The sequence below is a fragment of the Frankliniella occidentalis genome, unplaced genomic scaffold (assembly GCF_000697945.3).
Source record: "Frankliniella occidentalis isolate FOCC.00 unplaced genomic scaffold, Focc_3.1 Scaffold31, whole genome shotgun sequence".
In the NCBI taxonomy this organism is placed as follows: Eukaryota; Metazoa; Arthropoda; class Insecta; order Thysanoptera; family Thripidae; genus Frankliniella; species Frankliniella occidentalis.
In genome coordinates, this window is record NW_026267161.1 from 378,048 (window position 1) to 403,425 (window position 25,378).

Consider the following 25,378-nt stretch of genomic DNA (forward strand, 5'->3'; position numbering starts at 1 on the left):
TTGGTGTAACAAAAAAAGCATTGTTGTTGAGATTGGCGTCTATTCCTCCAACATTTTCTGCTATTTCCCTTGTTCCTGCTGAATTGTTTATTTTGGCGTGGATGCTTGTTGCTTAGTATTACTACCTTCATTCAACTACCAGCCACTAATCGATGTTTCTATGTGAACGAAGTAGAGCGCTAAGGCGACTTAGGTAAGACTGCGGAGACCATTACCAGGTCCACTTCATGGATGGACTGGGAGGGATAGGCTTGGCAATGAATGTCCTTTTCGTTAACGCTCGCCCTAAAATTGCCCTGTTGTTAAAAATTTCTATTATCTTCAGCAAACTAAGAATTTTAGCGGATGCCTCTCACCACAACCCGCGATTGCGTATTTGAGACTTATTTTTCTGATGGGGTGAAACAACATCAACCTGGAATTGGTAGTCTATTTGCATCATCGGCACATTTCTTTAACTTTTCGATATTTAATTCCTATCAATGTAGTTAAATTACTTTCTCGGTGATTTTTGTTTTCTCTCGTCCATTTTTGATGGGACTTTGATGAAACTCCACCTAATTTATTTTCTGAAATATGAACCCTGGGAATTTATCAAGTCTAAACTTTATTTCTTTTCATCCAAGAAAGGTTTTTAAAAGTCCAGTTGATTCATCACTAGTCCATACATTTTTATATCATTAATTTTAATTGGTAAAAAATGATGATATCAAAAGCTATTTTCATGGAGTCCAAAAGCACATTGTCGCATTACTTATGTGAAGACATGAGAACTGTAGCAAAATAATACTCAATAACAAGAGGGTCATTTAATGCAAATTGAATTGAGTATTTCACTCGGCGGCCGCACTGGCGGTCTTCTGGTTTGTACAACATCTGTGTGTGGCCCGTGGAGGCAGCCTAATATGCGTTTTCTGGTTGGCGACGGGCTCTCTGACAACTAAGCAACAATCAGGAGTCACATTTAATTAAATATTCCAGTCCTTTACTAGATCATAAATGACGTTGTACCAACCGGAAGACCACCAGTGTGGCCGCTGGGTGAAATGGTCAATTAGGTATCTTAATTTTAAGTTCTTGTATTCTGTTTAGTAGACCAAACATTTTAACTTTCTATCTCTCTTTTTGAATGCTTCCTATGTCTCTGTTATCACATTCACATTGTACTTGCTTTCTTTACAGATAGAGCATGGCAACAGCTGAACAATTTTCTTTAAGATGGAACAATTTCCAAAGCAACATGACCTCAGGGTTTCATGCCCTGTGGGAGGGGGAGGATTTAGTTGATGTAACGCTTGCAGCTGATGGCAGATTTCTACAGGCACACAAGGTTGTCCTATCCGTCTGCAGTCCATACTTCAAAACTTTGTTTAAGGTAAAATGTTCTGCTGAAGTTAGGGTATCACATCCCACATGTAAATGTTAGCTTTGCTTTAAACCCATGTCTTATCACTCACTAAATATTCAACAGGTTAATCCTTGCAAACACCCCATAGTAATTCTTAAAGATGTAGCCTATAAAGACTTGGAAGCCTTGTTGCAATTTATGTATAGAGGGGAGGTAAATGTGTGCCAAGAAGAATTGGGTGGTTTTTTGAAGACTGCTGAAATGCTGGAAGTTAAAGGTCTCACTGGTGATGATGGTCAGCGGGTAGGTTTTATTGTTGATTTATCTGATTTACCCGACCTTATTTGATGTCTGCCGGTTAAATCTTATTTATCTATGTTTTTTTAGAGCTCCTCACCAAACAGCCCTATGCAGCAACCTCAGACGTTACTAGCAAAACAGCCCAAGGATAGATCACACCTTCCTGGCAAAGCTGTTTCATCATCAATGGTTTTGCCAGAGGATACAAGGGGTGTTCTGACGCCACAGTTCAAGAGAAAACGTGTCTCTGGACCTGTCAGCCCTGCCACTGCCAACTCAGTGAATGAAGATAACAACATTAGAGGACATTCAGAGTATCCTGAACTAACCCACCCTAAATTAGAGCCTAGAGACATGGATGGTGATGAGGGTGGTGACAGTTATGCAGAAAAAGATGTCAATGATTCCTTGGCTACTCTTTTAGCTGGGGAAAGTAGCCATAGTGGAATTCATGCAGAGTCAATGCCAGGTAACAAATTCAAACAAATATTTCAAAAGTATCCTAAAAGTCATACCGAAATCATTTTTTTCATTAGTGCTAGTTGCATTTTCTAAGATAGAAATTATAATACAGTGTTAAGAGTATTTCTGTTCTGTGCAGGCATGGATCCCACAGTGTTCAGCTCTATGTCGGGGCATGGACCAGGTGATTCAACAGGGTCTCAGGATGCGAGTCAAGGTAGGATCAGTTGGTAGAAATTTTGTATCTAGTTCAAATTTCAAACAAGGAAGAAACAACTCAATTTTAGAACATTTTAGTCATTTTTTTCACTTGTCATCTTTTTCCTAACGAGGGATTTTGGTATTCAAAGTCTTTATTTGATTATCAATGACAATTATTAATTTTTTACAAATTTCTTTAGTATTAAAGTTAAATACATAAAATTTAAGTTGTTTAACAATCTTTAAACAGTTGCTGATTTGTTGTTTCTTCCTTGGTTGTATAATTAAAGCCAGAGGACAGAGACGAAATAGGTCCCCATCCTCTTATGAAGTTTGTTTTTCCTTTCAAAGGAATAGTCACTAACCTTTCTTCTGTGTCTTGCTCAGTCATTGTCAAACAAGGTTCTCTTTGAGCCAGAGGTCTTCTGTTACATGCTTGCAAGTTGCTCTCTCTTAAAAAAACAACAACAACAACAACAAAGTGATCAGTTTCTTTTTTCAAATGATGCATTGATTACCTTGTTTGACATCACACATTCATTGTGTTAGTTTTTGGTGGCCTCTTTAGCAGTTACCTTAAAGTCATTAAAAGATGTTCTGTTTGGACCATAAATGCAACATGCTCTCTTTAATATAGCTGTAAACAGAGCATATTTCCATTCTGACCATCAAACAAGAAAAGTACATATCTAAGTTGTCTTCAATTGTATCTCAATTATTCATTCATCGTTCCTCCAAAGATACTGCAATTTAACATTTTGACAGAATTGTTTGCATTTGGTCTACCCATTGCAAGAATCTGATATGATTTCTAACAGATTAACAGGTTTATTGAGAGCATGTTAAGTTGTGTACTAACATAGTATTTGCCACGTTTGCATCCACAGGCTGCATTGCTTTTAACACTTTTCTTCCCATGTGTCTGTCTTTGTTCTAAAGATTTGAAAACTGGATTTTGTTTGTTTATACAGTTATACATATATATATGTGCCAATCAATGGAAATTCTAAAGTATTGATAAAATTGTCTCCTCCTCTTTTCTTGTTTTGTCATGTTTTGTCTCTTTGATTCTGATCATGGTAATCATCATTGTTTTATGAATGCATAGGTGCAGTTAAGTGACGGCTACATGTTATCTGCAGCTTTTAAATTTCTCATGTTTTGTGCTATCCAGAGCACCATGAGTGGTTATTTCCGCTTAGATAGAAGGTTACTTACTTATGTTACGGTTCACTGAAGAAAGAGTCATGTAATATTGGCTTGTAAACTATAATAATAAGGTGTGCACTTAAATGAAAGTCACGAACAGCCAAGTCACAAGAGATAGTGTACCAACAGAAGTAATAGATTAGTCTCAGATAGCTAATTGTGAGATTGATTGAAATAGATTTCAGTTTTCTTGCAAACTACAGTTTCATATGAAATAATTCAGTTAGATCTTCATTAAAAATAGCTCTATTTCCATGTATTACAGCATGATAAATGAAACAAATTTTATCACATAGTTTGTAATTTGTTCAGCTGTCAAGTCTATTTAGAACTCATGACTGTCTTCCTGAGGACGTCCAGTACATTTTGTACAAAAATACTACGGATCTTATTATTAGCATTGGATTTGGCAAATACTATTTAAATTTTAAGAAAGAAAGATTATTAAAAAGTTTTTCAATTCCCTTTTAGTTTCAGAGATGAGTTAATCTTATTATTCTATCAACTTAACATAAACAAAACAAATTTACTTGAGCCCGAAGTTCTTGTAACATCTAGATAGTGCTCTTATTCTTTTATTGATGTAGAACCTTGAATGGTATTAATACTAGATAGGCTGCCCTAATTATGAATCGCGAAACGTGCTAAAAACAAAATTTGAAGAAGTACCCAAGAAGAAAAGCATTTGTTCTATAGACTTAATTGGTATGTATTCTTCATCCTTCATTTCAACCATCTTATCCTGTTCTTCCCCCTAAGATCAAAAGTTCCTTGTCACTACTTTGTCTTTTTTTTTTTTTTACAGATTGTTTTTGCGGGGGATCCATGTGTGTCACCACAAGGTGGAATCGTGGTCTACATCTAAAGCGTGTTTTTAAATCTATTCCACTCATAACATGAATATAGACAAAACTGCACCGCTGCTCAATCAGTGGCATATTTTTTCCTTGATTGAATTTTGAAGTTTTCAGACTTTTCTACCACCAGTTTGCTATGTCCTTCTCACTCTCCATCTCAAACTTTACAATGTATGAAAGAATTTTACAAATGTCCCCATTTTCCCCTTTTCTTTCTAAAATAAAATACATTAACCAGAAATTTTACGGGACTTAGCAAATGTGAAATTCAAAACAAGTTTTGGTCATTAACCCTTTTCCCATGTTGGTTAACTGATTGGGGATTGTTTATTTGTAGATTTAGGTACTCTTGCTATTACAGTATGTTTCTTCAGTCTGTCAATAAATTTGCTCAAAATTATTTGCTAAAAATAAGGCTTAGTGGTGGGATATAATTTCTCCTTACAGGAAGTGCATTACTGGAGTGCAGCATTAGTGCTAGCATTAAATCCATGTCCATTCTAAGGGTGAAGAATTGTGCATTCCATTTTCCAGGCGCCCTGAACGCATTTCAACTGAATAGTGGAGCTGCTGCAGGCTTTGGATTTGGAACCTTTGGATTGAATGTTGGACACTTTGCATCGAAACGGACCAAGATTCAGTGCCCATACTGTGAAGGAACTTATAGCAACTCAAGCAATCTTCGTGTTCATATCAAAGATGCGCACGATCCTACTACAAGCTCTCTACCTGTGTCTTGTGAACTATGTAATTTGACTTTCAAGAATCAGAGTAGTTTGCGCTACCACAGGTGGAAGTACCACGGTGGAGGACGTAACAGCCAGAGTTCAGCAAGTGCTGATAGGCCAGGTGCTCGAGGTAGCAGCCTTCTCACCCCTGATGCAAATATTACAAACAGTGAATCACTATTAGATCCCCAGCTGTGTGTGTCCAAAGGTTAATCTGTTTACTCCTTCGGGCTTGTGGAACCAAGGATTCCAATTCTCATTGTGTTGTTGAAATGTAACAATCACATTTTCCCTTTTTCCTTTCGCTAGCCTGATTGTTTTGAATGGTGGTTATGAGTGCACTGGTTTTCTCAAGTCAAGTTTGGCTTTTGGTTTGTTGTTCAATTTCTAAAATTATCAGGATTTTCTCAAAGAAGCACTTTTTCCTAACACCTTTCCAAAGTCATAGATGTATCTTGGGTGCCAGAAGATGTGTTTATAGCACTCAGAGAAATGATGGAACGAAATCAAAGACTGACCAAGTTTCTTCTGCTAGAAAAGAAACAGAAAAAAATATTCTGCTCATATGCATGATGTTTATTGATTTTATGTGGAATTTCCCCAGTTACTAACATTATCCCTCTTCTCTTTAATACCTGATCTGGTGTAGAATCACGTTAAGGGAACGAAGTTGAATTTTGCTGTGGGCTAGATTGTTTTAGTACATTCCATAAATTTTACTCATTAACAGTTCTGGAAATTCCATTGTATTTTATTTCTATTTTTTCATTGGATTATCCTTTTCTTAATCAGTTTAAAATGTGATATTTTCATTTCCCTGTTTGTTTTTGTTTATTTTTTTTATTTTCTTTATTTTCTTTATTTTCTTTAAGAAAGGAGTACTTACGTGGAACTTGTTACCATTGTCTGTTTCTATTTTTTCACTGTTGAAATTGGAACATTTGTGTTTCCATGAAGTATCTTGTTATGCCTCTATTTATGTGCTGTGATTTCCTGCTATTGCCTCTTAACTGAAATACAACATGTATCAATCATATTTCCTAGGTTCTTCATTTTTGTTTCCAAATCTCATTTCAAAATAGTTTACCAGGCACAACTCTCATTCTAATTTTCACCTTTACTTGTTCATTTTCTATGTTTATGATTTTGGATCTGTTTTGAGTTAACACTGTAATGAAGAAAGCTCTATCATGATGCTTCCCCATATGCTGAATTGGGAGATTATTAGCTATTGTCTTGTGACTGGTGAATTTGATTGAGGTTCATACGCTGGATTACAGCTTTTCCCTTTGTTTTAATAATTCTCTTCTACATTAATAGACAATTTGGCAGATTGCTGAGATAAAAGGAACAAATGGTAAGAAAGTTTTTAGGATACACATGCATGATTGACACAGATTGATTTAACTGGTTTCCGGTTCAAATTAGCCATTTCTTTTATATTCTCTTTTGGTGCAGGGAATAATATGTAGTGCAATCAGTATTTTTATTATCATTGAAAGTTCTTTATTTTATAATATTGAATTCTGCTTCTACTGGTTTTCTATTTATTGATTCATGCTTTATTTATTATGGCATGAATTTATTTTAAGGCACACAGTTTTACTATTGGTTCAGGCCCTTTTTCCGGTAACAAAGTGAAAGTTTTAGTTTATTCCATGACCCCATTCTTCTTTGGTGCTGGGTGGTTGGGAACTTACATCCTATACTTCAAGCATTAATTATTTCTCACTGAAGTGAATGTATTTGTCTCATACTCATCACATCCTGTGAAATGAGTTGCCTAGTAACTTCCACATATTTAAGGTTTCTCTTTTTTCTTACAGATTGAATATAATGAAATTTCATTCTTTTTTCTTTTATGAAGTACATATTTATTCGACTCCAATCCGCACCCTTTTTTCCGACCCCGAAAGTCGGGGTGCGGCTTAGAATCGAGTGCCCGTGTAGTCTTTCCTGTGACTCCCCTGTAAAACATGGGGCGTGGCTTTGATTTGCGTGCGGCTTCGAATTGAATAAGTACGGTGTATAATTCTATTCTCCAGTAAAATTGTCGTTATTATTTTGAATGGGATCAGGGCTCATTGCCTTTACTTTTTCTTCATGATGTATGTGCTTGTATAAATTGAGGAAAGACTTAATATGAATCCATCAGCCATGAGAAACACGCCAATTGCAGTTAACAGTTACTAACTTTCAATTTTGAAAGATTATCCATCTTGTCAAATAGAACTTAAAAGTTTGTCCCTTCATCAAACCTTGTTTAGGCAGCATACATACAAACTGAAAAATTGTAATGGCAGTTCTGTGGGAGTATCATATCTTAACATTCAATATTTGAATTGAGGGTGGGGAACCAATTTATCTAGTCATGGAGTCTTTATCAGTTGTCTTATCACTTTCATTTGTTTGCAGCATAATTTTATTTATTATTAGTCATTGGTCTTTTAATTTGGCTTTGTTAAAATAATTTTGCTTGGCAGTTCTCTACTACTTACTTCTCTCTTCTCTCTGTGTCTCTCCATCTCCTTTTATTTTATTTACTTTTCATTTTATTTATTTTTATCAATTTTGATGGTGAATGGTAGTACTTTTTAAATTATTCTAACTGGTGCTTGGTGGTAATCAGACTTTATTCAGGAAAGCACGGTTATTAGCCTTTCATTTGGTTGGTTTTACCAGTTTTCTTTTCTTGATTTTGTTCTTGATTGCTTCTATGTTTATTTTTTTCTATTGTGCATGAATGTTTAGTATTATGAGCCATTTTATTTTGCACGTAGAGTTTGAGTGTTTTTGTCCACATATTGTATTGGTTTTGCAGGGAACCACTATGAAGAGGACAATGAGGATTCAAAAGTAACGGGCAAGCCTGGGGGACTGCCTTCACCCAAGTCAGAAAACACTGAAGTTGGGAACAGCTTGCAAGTCCTACGACACAGTCTTAGTATCCACAACAGCAGTAGGGGCGTGAGCATCCTCAAGAAGAACATCATCAATCAACTTTGGAGGCCTAATACATCCCGTGTTTCCTCTGAATATCGTTGCACTCTTTGCCAGAAAACTTTCACCCGTAGAGATCACCTTCGTACGCATGAGAGAAATTTGCATGGTCAGGATGCTGGCCCCTTTACTTGCTGTATTTGTATGCAACTTTATAAGAATGCTGACAGTTTGCGGAAGCATGTAACAAAGTATCATTTTTCTCGTGAAACTGCACCATCTACTACCACTGATGTGCCATCATGATAAGGCTAGCGTTTTGGAAAAGAATTGACCCTTCGATTTTATTTATTGCCCTGTACCCACTCTTTATTGCTTTAAAATTAGTATCTGATTTTTTTATAAGCATGTACTAATTTCCAGACCAAATTACCTGACCAAAGTTAGTTTTTTTACAAACTTTCTTCTTTATGAAGAAATTGTACAATCTTAGGCAGCATCTACTAGTCATATTAATCAGATTATCCCACCATACTTTGTTTCTTATGCTCAGGGTTCACAGTGTTGAGCAGGTTTAGTCAATAATCTTAGACATCTATCAGTGCCATAAATTTTTAAAAATTAACATACAAATGTAAAGCGCTTCCCACCACTTTGGAGCTCTGACCTAAAATTGCTTAAAATCAATCATTAGTGTCAGAATGTTCTTTATTCATTTAATGTGCATTACTGCACATATTCTCGTTTTCATGTGGAAAGTGTAACAAGCAACTTCACCGATTGTGCTGTTATTTCAACTGCTTCCTAGCATTTTAAATCTGTTAATGACTTTTGTTAAATGTCAGAGTGTTTATGATAGGGATCCATTCTGCAATGGTAAAATTGTATTTGTTACATGTGGAGAAATACATGAGAGGTTTACATCGTTGAAATGCTATAGTGCCAAAGTAGCACACTAAGCAATTTTGTAGCTATGCTACAAATTGAAAAGGCTAGGACTCCTAATAAAAGAATTAAATGTTTTATCCCAAAGCTTTTAGTGGTAATGTAATTTCATATTATGTAACATGTAGATTTAAATGTGTTAAAACTTTGTAGCTGCCAACTATAGAGTGTGATTTTAAACCAAGAATTTGCCATCATACTATGTGTAAATTTTGTGTTTAAACCCTGTTTTTCTTTTTTACCACATTTTTTTAAAACACCAGTAAATGCGTTTTTCTTTTTCTTTTTTTCTTAAGCTGCAAATTCTTTCAATTTCAGCACATGAATTATTAATGAGTACCAGTTATCATAGCACCCTAGGACACTGGTTAGCATTAGGAAGTGGTCAATGTTAGAAAAATGTTTGGAAGTTAAGTCTTGATCTTTTTCATAGGGAATTTCAAGGGATTTCCTGCTGAATTTAAGTAATGCAGGTTTACTGGTGGTTTATCCATCTAGTCGTAGTCTATGATGGTCACTGAAATTCATCACAGTGTTTTAAGTTCTTTTTTAGAATAATCCATCTGTAGCTTCCTGTCTTTATTTTCTTCTAATCTAACGTTAAGTAAAATCAATGTGCCTTTTTTACTATAGACTGATGGCAATTAATGCATAATGGTACAATAACATTAGAAGAATTTAAGTATATCTTATATATACAGTATATATATATATTCAATGTTTGAGTTCTAAGTTAAGAAGTGCGAATGTGTTCTATTTACTGAGTTTTGTATATGCTCTTGCATATAATAAGTATGTTATGGCTTTCCAAAGATAGACAAGTCTGCTAAAATATTCTTTTCACGTAGAGCACAACCTTTGCAAAGTGACTTGTGCAGTTAAAATTGTGTGTGCCATTGTGTGAAGTTCATTTTTTTCCTTTTGATTTGATTAGTACCTACTAAAGTATTTACATTCATTTCTGAATTTTTTAGCAAACAAGAATGTTAAAATCAAGGATGTACCTAGTCTGCTGACACAAGTAATTGTGTAAAAAGCTGTAAAAGCTTGCTTGATAGCGACCCACTGGATTGAAATTGGTCTCGCATTATTTTCAATCTGTAGTGTATAGGTTTCTTGTATCTATGTTGCCATTAAAGGTATAGTTGGGGTATCAAAACCAAAGCCAGTGTTTATTACAACTGTGTTAAATGTGTTCTCGTAATATCCTTGAACTGGGTGCTGTATACAAGCATTGGACTTCAATGTTTTTTGTGCCATATGTATTGGCATTGTTTGTTCAACTTGTGTTATTCCCAGATGTTTATTAACCTGTTTGTGTGTCTTTAGACTCTTCATTTTATCTATGTTTTGGCCTTTCCTATGTATCGTTGAAAAGTTAAGCAAAATAAATGAGTTATTACCACTCGATATCAGAAGGTTCTTGCTGAAAAGGAAAGTTACCCACAACCAACAACAGTGCAGTGCAGGCTCCTTAGATTTTATTTTGGTAAGTATCCCTGCTCCCTCTTGTGCTCAGATTAGGAAGAATCCTTTTATCCAGAAGTGTTTCTAGTACATCATCTTTATCTGACAGAATTGAGATGTATAGGTATGTATAGTGAGGTGGAGGTGGAATAGAATGTGTGTTTTCAGGCTACAAGTAAAATAGAAAACAGAATTGCAGATTGGTGTACGACTGTACAGTGATGAGTGTGTGTATTTCCCTTATCTAAGATAATTATTTCTTTCTCCTACATCTACACAATTTTCCCTCTCTAGTGTGCTTATGACCCATGGTGGTTTCTAACAATCCATTCATTCCTTGCTTGTTGTCTTGTTGTCTCCATGCATTGTTCTTCCTCATTGTTTTTATTTTAGGGCACATGATAGATAATTTTCTTCGTCGATACTTTTCTCTAAACACTTTGGTATCAGTAGATTTATAATTATTTGAATACTTTCTGTGCAGGATATCAATTTTCTGAAGACTTATTTCCTACGTCCAGGAAAACAGTTTCGGAAGACAAGTCAGTACCTTGTGACATATGCCATCGCCGCTTCTCAACGCGGGCCTGTATGGTCACCCATCATTCTAATATTCATGGCAAATTAAAAGGCCCGTTCCCCTGTATGATTTGTGGGAAAATGTCAAAAAATAAAAGAAGTCTTAACACACACATGTATGAATATCACCGCACAAATTTCAAAAAATTAAGAATGTCTTATACTCAAGTGTAAATTATTTGAAATTATATTTGTAGTTAAATATGACAATTCAGTACAAATTTTTAAAAATCAAAATGTTGAAACTTTCTTGAAAATACAAAGTAATTATGCTTCATGATACATGAATACACTGTGGGAAAAAAGCATAGGAGTACTTTATTAGTTAACTTGTTTTACGGTCTTCCTGCACTTTCTAAGTACGGTGTTTTGAGTACGGAGTACATGAATTTTTAACATGGAGCCTTATTGGCGTTACAGTATAAATGTACGTGCATCTTGTACCACAACCAACAAAAATGCCTGTACAGAAATGCTGTACTTTTCCTGTACTTTGCTACAGGATTTTGCTCAGTGATAAGCTTGCAAGTCTCAAACCTGAAACTTTTATTTCAGTTGTATTATAATGTGCTAAAGTTTTTGTGTTTCCAGTTTTGTCATGTAGTACCTGTACTATGCAAGTGCTGAGACTAGCCAGAGGAAACAATACTTTTTTAAGTGACAATAATTTCAGGAAGATGATCTTTTAGAGTTTCATTAGCACTTGCTCAAAGCTGAAATCGTTCTGGTATGATAAATTTTTGGTCTTGACAGCTCCTGGATGTTTGTATTGGTGTCAAGTACATTAAATTTTCATATGAGCTGTGTTCAAACAGCATTTAACTATAGAAAATCATAGGCAAAGTGCTAAACTATATGTGAACTGTTTTTACTTGTATGTAAATCAAGTTTTGTGACTTCTGTGTACAAGATAAAAATAAACAGTTTTCTCAAGTTTAAATCTGTTGTTTGTGTACAGCACTCCCATTTGCAGTGTCTAAGTCCTTCAATAAACACATCAGCCTGATTGATTCCGAAATTAGATTTGAAGATCTCATTTCAATACAATAATTCATTCGTTTCATATTTAACTTACCTATAGAGAACTGTAACTTTTCTAATGATGTAGAGGAAAATTCCTGTTGCGCGCAGGAGGAACCCTATGTTCTATCTGTGCAAAGGATAATTTTTTTCTTTTTCTAATGTAGTTTTTCTTTACAGTTGAATACATCAGAACGGAGAAGGGGAATCTGAAACTTCTACTTGGAGGATATATGTATACAAGGCATCGTGTCAACAATGGAACTATTGAATGGCGTTGTGATCGACGGAAGTTTTGTACCAGCCGTCTTTGGGTTTATTGTGGTACTAACAATGTAGCAAAGATATCACCACACTCACATCCTGAAGACCACGATCGGGTGAAAATAGCAAAACTGTCAAGATGGGTAGTGCCTCAAGATGCTCAAAAATGGGATAATGGTGAAGAAAACAATAGTTAGTGATATTTTTTTTTATCACATGTCTTCTGGAACGCTACCAGCAGTGTCCAGTAGCTACATGTGAGTAAGCAATGTGGCAGTTTTTAGAGCCTAGAATCATGTTATTTTCATTGTGGCGTATTATGATTCAGAACCATTGGTGCCTTTCTTCTGTCTCACAATGCAAATTAAATTTACCACAAAGTAAGAAAAGTTGACAATCTATTGTGCTTTTAGGCATCCAGTATAAAGGCTTTAAATTTTTAAATGACACTTGCAAAAAATCAATTTTTTTCTTTTTTTTTTTTTTTAAGAGTTCATTTAGGTTTAGATTTTTAGTTGCAATTGTTAAGACGATAATTTGTCTGTGATTTTTTTGAACTTAATTTTAATTTTGCCTGACCAGTTACTGGCAATTTAATGACTTCCTGGAATTGAAACATTGCCTGCAACACTAAGCATGTTCATTTGTTGAATGCTGATCCAAAAACAGTGTTGGGCCAATTTTGAGCAGTTGTGTGAGCCTCCGGCTAACTCAGAAATGATCAATGAAAAAGACATCAATTGGACGAAAATTCTTCAAAAAATCATCAAATTTTGGGACACATTTTTATCATTGACTTCAAATTGATGTCTTTTATATTCTCTCTGGGTAATAATGATTGGTTTAAAATCGTTTGTAAAACTTGAGAATTCTGTAATTTTATATGCTGTTTTCTCTTGTTTCAATGTGTTTGTTCCTCATTACCCTTTTCTCTTTGAGATGTTTGGAACAATTCTCAATTTGATTGTTTGTAATTTCTAACTTACTACACTTTCAGGTTTATTTTCTTAAAATTTCTGGTTTAAAAACCTTAAAACAGAGGAAACAAATGAATTGTGGACTTTTTCTCCATGTAGATGTCACATTTTCCGACATTAATAATTTCTCCTATTCTTTTATATTAAAAGAGTATACTCATTCAATTGCTGCACAGCAGTGTTCGTTGTCTTAGCAAAACATATTACTTTCATCAAATTTTGATGGTTCTTCAACTTTGCATCTAGTGGGAAGTTTCTTTTGCCTTGCAAGAATAATACTGTTAATGTATTCATAAGATGGTAACATAGCAAGGATATGTTTTTTCATTTGTGTTTTCTGTGGGTAATTTTGTGTCTGTAAATGCTTTATGGAACAATTATGATATCTGTGATTGAATTGTGAGATAGTAAGTTGTACATAAGTCAGTTTCTGTTAGTGTAATGATTGCCAATTCAAAAATATTTGTAATTTCTTTTCAAAATAAAAATCTGTCAATACTTTATGATTTTATTTTTTCTGTGTGATTATGTACCTTTTCATCAGCAGTATTTTGGTGTAAGAAATCATGCTTGCACTGACTATATTAGATATCTAAGCGATTGAAAGCTGTAGTTTTTGAATCACTTCATGTACTTGTCCCAAACAGAGAGTATTTTTATCTTCCTCAACTTCAACTATTTAAATTGACAGACTGAGACTACATCTTCATTCGTTTATTTAATTGTAATGTAATTTTTCTTTGCAGGATTTCCATGGATGATACCTCCTTTCTTCAGTCGACCAAAGCGTATAATTCAAGTATGGTGTCCAGTGTGTAGTCGTCCATTTGCTACCAAATTTAATTTGAGGATTCACATGCGAGACAAACACAGTGTTTCGCATGATCTATTTGTATGCCCTCACTGTGGTAAAGTCATGAAAAATAAGAGTTGTCTACGTGTGCACATGTACCAAAAACACAACAATGTGAAAGACCATCAGTTTTCAGTTGCTGGTGAAGTTGAAGCCAGTGGATCAGAGATGAAGGAATATGCTGAACCAACCAGAGAGGTATTTTCCATTCAAGACTAAGTACCACAGATGCAAGTTAATTTTCTTGAGTATTCCAGAGGTCAAATCTCAACTTTTGTAAGGAAATGTCTGTGATCACAGTCCACTCAGTATTGTAGATTCTGTCCAAGATTTTAAAAATAATTATAAGACTGATAATAATATATCTAACAATTTTTATACATGCAGGCAAATTTTCAGCCTCATTCAAATATTGTTGTTCAAAAATTGAAAGTGATGTTAGCTGTTCCTTTTAGCTTTGGTGTTCAGTAGCGAAGTCCCTTTCCATTATGAGTGCAACTTATAGAATTTCAACATATTTCTGAAGGAATTCCTATAACCATTTTGATGTGTTAAGTTTAGATGTGCCTTGCATTGAATTTTTTACTACTTTGTACATTCAGTTATAAGGCTCCAGTCTATGTTGTGACAATGTAACTCTGGAATAGATACTGTAGAGTAACCAATTATTTTCTGAAACATTTTGTGTGGTTGTAAATAAACGTTTTCTACTTCATATAAAAATCAGGCCAAAATCAAATCATAACAAATATATATTTGATCATTATAATATTCCATCACATAAATACGGGTAGGAAGAGGTAGAAAGTACACACCCTATGGCTAGAGAGAGATTAATACTTAAACCTTAGAGACCCTGAGAACAATTTGTTTTACTTTGATAAGAAAATGCATTCAAAGAGAGCAAAGGACATTTACCAGATGTAACAATTTTGTACTAAGGGACATAGATGCCTAAATTCACTCTTTTGAATCCTTCAACAGTGAGTCTTGTGATATAACCTCATATATAACTTCATAATGTTTCTTTCCAATTCAAGAAATTTTAACAAGGTCAGCTCAGCTTGCAAATAAATGCCTTGAGTAGTTGAGCATTGCTAACTTACAAGTATAAAGAATTGATTGATATAAAAATATGAATAACGATAAACATGTACAAGGATAATCACAGGCAAAAGGCACATTCATTACCGAGCACGTTACTCTATCTGCTCACGATTCCCAATTTCAGTGACAATCACCGTTACTGAAAAAGAAATGTAAAAAATTATGTTAACAAGGATTTAAGGAATCTATTTAATGAAGATCACCTTACCTTCTTCCTGAGAGTTTGGCAGCTTTTCTTAGAACAACGGCAATGTCCATGGGAGGAAAATTCTGAAAATAATATTTAAATGTGTTGCCATTACATTACAGCTCAATAACAAAAGATGTTAAAACTGCACCAACATATAATTGTCTACCATACCTGCAGCAGTTTGACATTTGCCGGGAAGTCTCCCGCCAAAAGCTCTTCCCGAAGTAATCTTGAAAATGAACAGTATGTTGTCAACAAGCATTCCATGGCAAACAATCGTACTCGAGGGTGTATTGGGCTTTACTTACACAATCATTCCACAACATATGTGAATTAGAAATGAGAAACGATTTTCATCAGCAAACAAAGAGTCCCAAATGCGAAGAACATCAGGCAGAGGGAATTCCTGAGATAGTAGTAGAGTGAGCCATCTGCAGCAAATTAAATAGTAACAGAGAGTCTTCAGCCACAAATTGTTACATGAAAATTCTCAAGAGGAGGTGAAATAACCACCTAAAACTGTAGTACTGAGGTCTTAATTCTAATTGCTGTAGTCGTGAATAAACAGGCTGGTCACATTGACGAAGCTGGTCACTCAGTTTTGACATCATATTATTGATCCCACACTCAGCTTCATCAAGACTCTTAATGAAAAAATCTCTTATCTCTGCCATTAAGTTTGTAAAACAGAAAAAGCAATCGGCTTCAGCATGTTCTGTTCAGAAAACAATATCAAAACAACAGGACTTTAGCAAAGGAATACTACATGAACTACTCCCAATCCTCAAGAAATTTGACTTACTTCTCCATTCTGCATCAGGGTTTGAAGCAAAACAATAATAGATTGGTCCCACTATTTCATTCATCCCTTGAACATATCCCTGACCAGGATTTAGTTTGGCATACAGAAAAAGAATTCTTTCAACTACTTCCCAATGAGCCTCACTGCCCTCGGCCATTGGGGCATAGTCTTCTTGAGCTTTCTTCACTAACAAAGCAATCTAAATCAAATATAATAAAACTGGAATTAACATTTTCGTAACCTTTTCTTTTACCTACCTACAGCATTGTTCACAATTTGTCAGACACATAAATAATTCAAGTTTACCTGCTACTGACATCAGCAAGCAAAAGAATTGAGGTTTAGTTTTAATTTAAGTGTTAAGTATTGAACTTTAGACATCACACGAGGAGTACCGTAGTACAAACCATAGCATATAACCAAACTAACCTTGGTCACACCCAGTCCCCTTCGTTCAACATTTGCCGAATTTAGTACAGTATGTTGGACTCTACGGTGAAGACGTCGCAGTCCTTTACTATTTACAACTTTAAAGCACGGTGCTTCAGTAGCTTGTTGAAAGAAAGAGATGTCTGGACAGAGCCTCCTAGCAATTTAGAGAGGATTAGTAATGAAAGGAAATAAAAAGCAGCAGCCATAATCAAATCAAAATAGTTACCGGACATCCTTATCAATTTGTAACAAGACTTCATTGTCTCTAAAGAAAGCTTGCCAAAGACTATCAGGATTTGAGCTGAGAGGATGATCAGCACAAGTGACATCAATACGGCAGGATTCTTCATCCTCTTTAACTTCACCTGGTGGTATCACCATTTCTTCTGTAAAGAAAAACATGTATACATATTTAAAATTTAAATCTAAAACAAAATAGGAGGCATGTCTCACCAATGAACTGCTTGTATAGGTCTCGCTTCTGGCTTAGTGTCTGACTCCATGTTGACCGCCGAATTGGGAGGTAGTTGAGAAGTAGCTTCCAACATAAAGCTCTTGTGCCTTGATCATCAGGAATACCTGATAAAAACAGAAACATGATAGTAAAGATGTTCGTGTTGAGAAAAGTATCATTTGCATGCAGAAGACCCTCTGGGGTTTATAAAGTTGTCTTCTATCTAAAAAATAAAATAAATAACATACCATGAAAACATAATTGTTTTAACTTCCGTAAGTCAATTTCCTCTGCACTGAGGGCGACATCAAACTCTTTTAACCTGCAATAAAGGCACAGAAGCGGAGTCAATGGCAGGTTCGGCACAGAGCTCGAAACGCTCGACATTAAAACTATATTGTACCTAGCTTTGTAGATCGCCATACTACTGGTACTAGATCAATATGCTGGAACTCGCCCGGCTTCCTTCCAATCACCAGTTTCCGACGAAGGTTGCTGCTGAGCGGCGAGACATATCACAATCTGTTTTGTGTACGGTGGGTGGTTCTGAGGGAAAGGGAAGAGTGACGAGGAGGGAGAGGAGAGGGGCGGACCCGACACCCGACGCACCCGACAAGAGATTACGTTACGCGTTACGAGATGAGCGTTTCCAGGGTTCCCAGGAGGCTGGCAGGAATGTCGGACGGTGTGTCGCCAGTTTGCATTTAGGGGTCTTGAAAGCGACAAGTACTCTTCATAGATTGACATGTAGGTATTTATAACGTCACAGTATTGTTTTTATTTACTTATTTACTTTCTACTTCGGTTTGGGAGAGTAAGCAAACATTACAAATTCTATCGTAGTTGAAAATCCCGCTTTCGAGCTACCAAGTACTCCAACTTTGATAAAACAACGTAATAGTAAATCCGAGATCAACAATTTTGTTTTTAAATCAAATTATTAAAGAAGTTCATCAAACAAATACCGATCACTTAATTTTCAACTATAATTTCGATGTAAAACGGTTAAAATGGTAACAATAGTAAAAATTATCTTTTCTTGGGTTGGCTAAATGGTGGCCTTGTGTTGCAAGTCTGCGTTCGAAGATGCATGTGTCGAAATTGCTCCTTACGTCTTTCTTGCACGCATAGCGCGGAGAGCAAAGGAGAGAGAGAGAAAGAGAAAGAGGTTACCAGCAATAAATAACAGTTTCCGAACGCAGCCCCGATGCAGTGCAGTAACTGCGCATGCGCGTTCTGTTATATGTAAGAATGAAAACATCCATGAAAAATACTAAACACCCTTCATCCTTCATTGTTTCATAGGTAAATGTGTACCATGACCTTTTCGTTATTGCATGTGAAGTAACTTTGCGAAGAAGTTTGATTGACTTGTGAATTTTGAGATAGGGTGTTCACGAATTCTTTTGTGAGTGGAGTTGTGAAGGGACGAGGACAAGGCGATCGAAATCGAGAACAGCTGATCGTTAGGCTTGGCCCTTCTTGTCGCCTGCTTTCTCGAAAGGTCAGTGCAAAACAAACAAACTTTCCAAATTTTACATTTGTGACCGAGTCATTCGATATTTTTAATGTGGATGTTTCAAAAGTTCGATTCGTCTGCAGCTTAATGCCCTTACCCCGTTGTTGCAATGTGGGGTCGTTTATTGTCTCGCCCATGATGGGGGAAAAGCTCATTGTTGTTGTGATGTATGTCTCAATGACCACCGAACATATGAAATCTAGAATGGGCTAATGCTGACCATTTCGCTGAAGTTTTGATAAGAACGATAAGAGCTATTTTCTAACACACTCTTTAAGCCAATTTACTATAGATTCATGAGAAAAAAGAAATTAAAATAATCTTTGTTTATTAAGCAGTGACTTGAGGTTATTTTTGTTTTGAAGATCTAGTAATGTAAGAGGAAGCTTTACTGTGCTTATGTTAACTTTTTCTTATGGTTTATCATTACTCATGGTTGTATTTTGGTTTTAGATTTTACAGATGTGAATTTAAAATATCTACTATGCAGGCCTTGCTGTCATTGTGGTCACAGTCACCACCACAACTCAAGTCCCTTTGCTTGAAGTACATTGCTGAGAATGTGGACATTTTAAAGAGGAAAGATGTTCAGTTACCGATTGAAGTATGGGAGTCATTCATTGACATGTATCAGCGTCTTGGATACATTGTAGATGATCATTTATTGGCCTTATCAAACTGCCATATCAAACGTCTTCATCTCCGCAATGCTGATGTCACAGATGCTGGACTAATAGTTGTCCTTACACAACAGCTGGTGGAATTAGACCTTAGAAATTGTGACAGACTTACTCCTAATCTTATCCAGTACCTCAACCAGTATGGTGGTGATTCTTTGCAATCATTAACTTTGGCAAGCAATGGAAATCTGTTATCAGGCATGCCTCCCCTGTGCATAAGCAAGTAAGTCAAACTTTTCATTTTATTCTGTCAGTTATATAAATCTGTGTATTCTTGCAATGTCTAAAAACTATATATATATTTTTTTTATTTCTACTTATTACAGTGGTAGCTTTGACATAAAACTTCACAACTTGAAAAGGTTGATCATAAATGACCTCACTGGGTGTGAAACTAGGCTAAAATCTTTAATTTCCCCAGTAAGAAACCTAACTCACCTTGATCTTTCAAACTGTTGCAACCTGGGTGACTTGTCGTATGTGACTCCTCTTGAAAATCTCACTTCCCTCATTCTTTATAATGTCAAGGAAATGCATTTCACCATTCTTTCTATTTGTAAACTGAAAAATCTAAGGTAAGACCATAAATAAATTGAGTAGTTGAGTGGTAATATCCATGGTTTCAAATCAACTCACTATTTGTAGGCATTTGGACCTATCTCAACCAGTACCCAAGGAAGCCCCAAGAATGTATAAACGACCAGATTATTATCTTGATCTGATCGTCACCTCACTACCAAATCTTGTATCACTTGACATTTCTGGCTCCAACCTAGCTGGGAAAGGTAAGTCAATATTTTTCAACAGGAAGTATTTGTTAAGCTTTCCTTTTACCACTAGTGACACAAGAATTGTATTTTTGGCAGGTCCAGTTGCTATGGCAAAAGATGGGATATCGGACATCCCCGGTCTAGTGTCAAGGGCTAGCAATCCCTTACACTTCTTGGGTCTATTTTATACCAGTCATGCTGCTAGTACAAGACACCACATCCCAGCAAAAGTGGTTAGTTTTTACACATGTTTGTTATTTAAAAGAATTATTTTTATTTTGACTATAATTTTTATTATCTTCAGGTGTCTGGAGACGCTAATGAAGCTCAACTTCTAGTTGCTGCTTCAGCTTACATGGAACGTCCACCAATGTTAAAAAACGTGTTACATGAAATATTTTTTATTCTCCGCAATGAAATGTTTAATGATTGGAAGGCGTGTTTGGATACTGTTATTCAAATTATGGATCGTCATTTGAATGATGAAAGTATCCAGACTACTGGCAGGTAGAGTGAATGATCTCCCTCCCCTTCTGAAAACTTGGTGCTACATTTGGAATAACTTAGTGCTATTTAATGTTGATTCTGTTTCAGTGCCTCTTTGTATTATTTAATGAAGCACTTGCAAAAAGGACAGCATACTCAGACTAAGCAAAGGCTGATGTGGACCCTTCTGAATGGCTTGGAGGCTCATGCTACGGCAACTATGATGAAAAATTGCTGTCTCATCTTGACTCTTATTCTTCGTTTCACACCTCATGAGGTAAATGAAAAAATGTCCTACTGCCGTGTTATTATGCCAGAAGTGTATTAGTCTATAGGACATTAATTTGCAAATGTATTTGTTGTAGTTGTTCTACTTTGAGCGTATAGTAAAGCTGACACTCCGAAGGGTAGAAACCGGTGAGGGTCCGATCCGAAGAAACGGTATAACACTGCTCAATTCTATTGCTGTGACAGTTGACAGTAAAGACAAAGAGCATATGGGTGACTATGGAACCATCTATGTATGTTCAATATCTTTACCTGGTTTATGTAACTGCTTTTTATCACTTCCAACAATTTTTAAATTAATTGTTACAAATTTTCAGAGGATGCTTGCAGTCATTGAATCTCATTTAAGAAATAAGATGAGCGGGGAAATCCTTGACACAGCCTGGTCAACTATGTGGAATGCAACTGACGAAACCCCTCGAAATTGTCAGCGTTTCTTGGATGGAAATGGCATGGAGATGTTTCTCCGATGTTTAAGAGTATGTTTTTCTCTTACCTCTGTAGTAGTTGTTCTCTGTTGCTCAAAATGCTTACATTTATTTAAACAATATTCTTATATTTTCAGGCTTTTCCCAAAAAGGAAGAAATGATCCGCAATATGTTGGGACTTCTAGGAAATGTTGCTGAAGTCAGTTGGCTTCGGCCTCAATTAATGAACAGCCGGTTTGTTCAAGAAATTTCAAAGCTTCTTGATTATGATGGAATTGAGGTTTGTTCATTTACTTCTTTTTATTGTGGTACAGTACTTAGCCTTAAATGTCGATTAACTCACCGCATTTTGCTAGTTATGCTAATTTTCAAACTTTATGAAAGCTGCACTATGGCATGAACAAAGTCAGTGTTTTAAATTGATCGTTGGATTGTTTCAGGTAAGCTACAATGCTGCTGGTGTCCTGTCAAACATGGCATCTGATGGAGAGGAGTACTGGACCATTGATGAACCCTCCAGAGCAGAAGCATTGAGGAGAATGGTCTTTGCAATAGAATGCTGGGACTTGAGCACTCAGAGATTTATTCATTATCGTTCTTTTGAACCAATTCTTGGTCTCTTGCGAAAGTCCCACACTCCTGAGTGTCAACATTGGGCGGCATGGGCACTTGCCAACCTTACAAGAGTTTACCGTACGTTGATTCTCTTTCAGTGTGTTATTGTGTCTGAATTTGAATCACAAAAAGCCTTATCTCCTGTCTCATTTTCAGCTGACAAGTATTGTCCTCTGCTAGAATCAGAGAATGGCATCCCTCTGCTAAGACAACTAATGGAAACTGATGTGAATGAACGGGTGAAGCAGCTTTGTCAGATGGTCATAGACCAATGTGTGCATCTTGGAAAAGGTTACATACCGATGGAAGTTGAGGAATATGTAGAGGAAGACGACAATGGGGATGATGAGGGGGACGATAATGATGATGGAGATATGCAGCTTGATGGATGAATCTAGAAATATGTTAAAACATGTGGGTATTTTCCTAGGACTTGCAGAAGGCTTTCAACCTATTTGGCAAAGTTTGCGGCGATGAAAATTTGCATCCTATTCAATTAATACCCTCTAGTTACAGTGAAGGTCTTGTATTCTATTTTATTACATAGGAACACACCTAGGTGTGATAAGATACACCACTAAACATTAGTCTATTTATGTGATATGATAGTGCTGTCAATATATTACAAAAACAATTCATTAGTTTTAACATCCTTTCCCATTCCCTTGCTTATTCTTACCCACTACATATTAACCTTTTTTGTGTTAAAAGTAATGCTGTAGATATAAATGTACATAAGGTTCAGTAGGTGATCTATAATCAATTCTAGAATGTATTTTTCTTTTTCCAAAAGTTTGCAAAGCAAGGACAAAATTACCTATTCTATTTCCTATAAAGTTAAATTTATAGGTCCAGATCAAAGCTTTTAGTTTTATTTAAAAAGAAGATATGTTTATTGTAACAATATTGTGTATTGGCATTTATTTAAGTACCTAGTATTTATTATTTCATGTCAATTTTTCCATTTCATCTCTACATTGTTTTGTGTAATGTTATTTTTCTAAATGTTTTATTTATAAACAACTTTTATCATGTTAAATGAAAGACGGAACCCAAATTCTATGGAGGTCAATGTGCTTAACTGCTGTGGCTATGAAGTAGATGTATTACAGTAGAGTTTCAAGAATGTTACTACGCTCTACAAGTAGCTATTCATGAGTTTATTTTTCTACTTGTGCAGCAAGAATGTTTTCAATGTGGAGAGACATTGCAGTTCTAACATTGACTGACAAAAATGTGTATCCCTCCCATGAACGAATAAGTGATTTTTCTCTATGGCTAGCTGCCAAGTGCCATCAAAATTTTTGGGTCTCTGACATTTCTTCCTTTGATCTACTTGATTTTTGTTTTTGTTATATTTTTATTTTATCCTCAAATTTTTGTTTTAAAGGCACAATTATTTTGTGAATATTTTTTTTTTTTTTTTGCCTTCTGTTTATTTTAAGGGTTCTTTGTGCCCTGTAAATGTCTTGCCATAACATAAACATCATAACAATGCAAGCTGTGTGTGTCACTGAAGGTTTAACTTTGTGCTCCCAAGTTACCAAAGTATTGCTAAATCTCACTTTCTGTATGATTATGATTACTCTGTCCTACTTAATCTGTTCTGGTTGTCATCATTAGTACAGAACAACCCATTACACAGATATCTAACGTGCTGTTCTCATGGGGAAAATTGATTATTGTGCTGTGATTACTGGTTTTAATTCTCCAATTGGTTTCCTGGGATTGTAGGTTGTGTTGTATGTATCCCATATTGGGCTGTATATTGGGTGTGAAAAATATTATGGTAGAGTATTGATGTTGTTTGTAACCAGAACTAGTTTTTCTTTAAATCTTAATGTGGAAATTCCTTCCATGATTTGACATTTACAATTGCATTCAAGAGTGCACCTGTCAGTGCTTGCCTCAATTCAGTACAATCATTCATGAATGTATATCCAAGTGTTACATGGCATTGTATGAACATTATTTCAAGCTTTGTGTCTCTAATCTGTGTGTGTGCGTGTGTGTGTCATACACCACCATGTTAGAGAGTTGAAGAAGTTACTGTGTCAAATCAATCTCATGACTTGGATCAGCCTCATGTGTCGATACTCGCTCAGATTTTCTCTACATCCATAGCAATAAGTTGTTTTCTTTTTTTCATGTATTTGTATAGAGATGGTCGTATCATGGCTGCTTATAACTTGGAATGCAATTTCTATTAGCAAGTTCAATGTGGCACAATCACAATGTGGTTACGCTTTGCTTTTCTTTACCCTGGAAATTCCACCCGTACTCAATTTGTTAAATTATTTCTTTTGGGTAACTATTTCAATCCTTCTTTGTGGGTTTCAAGAAATCATGATGATGAATCCTAAGCTGTTGACAGTCTGTTGTGACTAAAGTATATTTCACCTATCTTGCTTTTTGTTTGAAAATCTCACAATTCTTAAAGTCGCATTGTAAGTATGTAAGTTAGCTGACAAGAGAATATCTGCCTAAATTTTTGAAATCAATGTTTGTCATAAGGGATTTTATAGAGTGAGTACAGTACTTTTAATTCATGAAGAAATGTTAATTATGTATGACACTTCTAGTTTTACTGACCTATTGACACATTAGATACGGTAGACATGAAATGACTACACGCTAAATGCTTTAAAGATAGCAATGAAAAACAGAAAGTGAAATATTTTTGCTGGAAAATTGCTGAGTGCTATTGTAAATGCCCAGATATTTTTTTTCTTTTTTAATATTTTTTTGTGGTGTTGATTTCTGTGATAAGCTTGAAGTAAATAGGCCCGTTTTTTGTAGCTGCCTAGTTTTAATTGCAGTCTGTTTGTCGCACACTAATAGTTTTCTTTTGGCATAAAAAAATTGAATTCTGTTTAAACCAAATAAGAAAATTAATCCTTGTGCTTTGAATTGGTGAGGAAAATTGTGTTGTGCTGTCTCCTTATTCCTTCCAGAAAGCTTTAATAAAGAGTAAATATTCCTATGTTTCAACAGAAGTGTATTTTTGTTGATCATTGAGGTCACTGGTCATTCCTTGACTTGGTTTGTGGCAGAATGTGTGAATCTGCACAAAATCTTGACAGGAAGAAGTTGATCACTTTTGTTTTTAAATAGTTGTTCTGGTTATTGGTAGGGTTGAATGGAAATTGAAAAAGGAGGATGAGAGAGATTGAACTAATCATGGCCCGATCCTAAAACCCTGCCGGGTGGGTCAGTCAAAACTCAACACCATTGGTTTTTGGAGACGGCTCCGATTGTCCGAAGCTCGTTTGTCCGAACCTAATTTATCTATTTTAGTAAATAGAATGAGTAAAGTAGTTAATTACATTATGTTATTACATTTAGTGGCAGTTGTTGAAATAAGAGCTAAATCAGGTACAGACTACAGACACCAACAGGAGGGCAAACGAAGTGCCTAACTGCAGTTCCGGGCCTAGGGTAAATGAAATAACTTGC

At 35.6% G+C, this 25,378-nt stretch overlaps 3 protein-coding genes across 12 annotated transcripts; 2 read left to right on the top strand and 1 right to left on the bottom strand.

The window, feature by feature from the left end:
• The first annotated feature begins 2 nt into the window (after nt 1–2).
• On the top strand, nt 3–14,873 carry LOC113211822 (protein tramtrack, beta isoform). 6 transcript variants are annotated; one of them, XM_026430319.2, is made up of 6 exons: nt 3–193; nt 1,183–1,375; nt 1,472–1,651; nt 1,736–2,117; nt 2,250–2,327; nt 4,912–6,141. In XM_026430319.2, exons 2-6 carry the CDS (start codon nt 1,190–1,192, stop codon nt 5,316–5,318), a joined length of 1,233 nt encoding a protein of 410 aa, XP_026286104.1. In that variant the 5' UTR covers nt 3–193; nt 1,183–1,189; the 3' UTR covers nt 5,319–6,141. The 6 variants fall into 6 exon arrangements, with proteins under 6 accessions (XP_026286104.1, XP_026286105.1, XP_026286107.1 ...); XM_026430320.2 differs by lacking the exon at nt 4,912–6,141 and adding an exon at nt 14,044–14,873 and having other exon boundaries at nt 4–193; XM_026430322.2 differs by lacking the exon at nt 4,912–6,141 and adding an exon at nt 10,942–11,976 and having other exon boundaries at nt 4–193.
• An 11-nt stretch (nt 14,874–14,884) lies between these two features.
• LOC113211823 (TBC1 domain family member 13) lies at nt 14,885–17,748 on the bottom strand. The gene is made up of 11 exons (XM_026430324.2): nt 17,539–17,748; nt 17,384–17,457; nt 17,135–17,260; nt 16,908–17,067; nt 16,679–16,835; nt 16,250–16,448; nt 15,961–16,162; nt 15,756–15,878; nt 15,619–15,676; nt 15,466–15,527; nt 14,885–15,396 (listed from the first exon to the last, which is right to left on the bottom strand). Exons 1-11 carry the CDS (start codon nt 17,556–17,558, stop codon nt 15,378–15,380), a joined length of 1,200 nt encoding a protein of 399 aa, XP_026286109.1. The 5' UTR covers nt 17,559–17,748; the 3' UTR covers nt 14,885–15,377.
• A 453-nt stretch (nt 17,749–18,201) lies between these two features.
• LOC113211821 (protein zer-1 homolog) lies at nt 18,202–24,918 on the top strand. 5 transcript variants are annotated; one of them, XM_026430313.2, is made up of 13 exons: nt 18,202–18,440; nt 18,525–18,639; nt 18,738–19,029; nt 19,108–19,557; nt 19,661–19,909; nt 19,980–20,337; nt 20,409–20,611; nt 20,699–20,867; nt 20,956–21,111; nt 21,196–21,357; nt 21,444–21,587; nt 21,748–22,000; nt 22,079–24,918. In XM_026430313.2, exons 4-13 carry the CDS (start codon nt 19,139–19,141, stop codon nt 22,312–22,314), a joined length of 2,349 nt encoding a protein of 782 aa, XP_026286098.1. In that variant the 5' UTR covers nt 18,202–18,440; nt 18,525–18,639; nt 18,738–19,029; nt 19,108–19,138; the 3' UTR covers nt 22,315–24,918. The 5 variants fall into 5 exon arrangements, with proteins under 5 accessions (XP_026286098.1, XP_026286099.1, XP_026286097.1 ...); XM_026430315.2 differs by lacking the exon at nt 18,738–19,029 and having other exon boundaries at nt 18,209–18,440; nt 19,980–20,119; nt 20,201–20,337; XM_026430312.2 differs by lacking the exon at nt 18,738–19,029 and having other exon boundaries at nt 18,203–18,440.
• The last annotated feature ends 460 nt before the right edge of the window (nt 24,919–25,378 follow it).

What these genes read in the sequence shown, in the direction of transcription:
- LOC113211822 (XM_026430318.2), top strand. Translation starts at nt 1,190, where the DNA reads ATGGCAACAGCTGAACAATTTTCTTTAAGATGGAACAATTTCCAAAGC. An exon ending in ACTTCAAAACTTTGTTTAAG is followed by an intron (nt 1,376 to 1,471) that starts GTAAAATGTTCT and finishes AATATTCAACAG; the next exon opens with GTTAATCCTTGCAAACACCC. An exon ending in GTCTCAGGATGCGAGTCAAG is followed by an intron (nt 2,328 to 7,926) that starts GTAGGATCAGTT and finishes TTGGTTTTGCAG; the next exon opens with GGAACCACTATGAAGAGGAC.
- LOC113211821 (XM_026430313.2), top strand. Translation starts at nt 19,139, where the DNA reads ATGCAGGCCTTGCTGTCATTGTGGTCACAGTCACCACCACAACTCAAG. An exon ending in ACCACATCCCAGCAAAAGTG is followed by an intron (nt 20,338 to 20,408) that starts GTTAGTTTTTAC and finishes TATTATCTTCAG; the next exon opens with GTGTCTGGAGACGCTAATGA. An exon ending in TTGATTATGATGGAATTGAG is followed by an intron (nt 21,588 to 21,747) that starts GTTTGTTCATTT and finishes GGATTGTTTCAG; the next exon opens with GTAAGCTACAATGCTGCTGG.
- LOC113211823 (XM_026430324.2), bottom strand. Translation starts at nt 17,558, where the DNA reads ATGGCGATCTACAAAGCTAG. An exon ending in CAAATTGATAAGGATGTCCG is followed by an intron (nt 16,836 to 16,907) that starts GTAACTATTTTG and finishes CTAAATTGCTAG; the next exon opens with GAGGCTCTGTCCAGACATCT. An exon ending in ATATGTTGTGGAATGATTGT is followed by an intron (nt 15,677 to 15,755) that starts GTAAGTAAAGCC and finishes TTCATTTTCAAG; the next exon opens with ATTACTTCGGGAAGAGCTTT.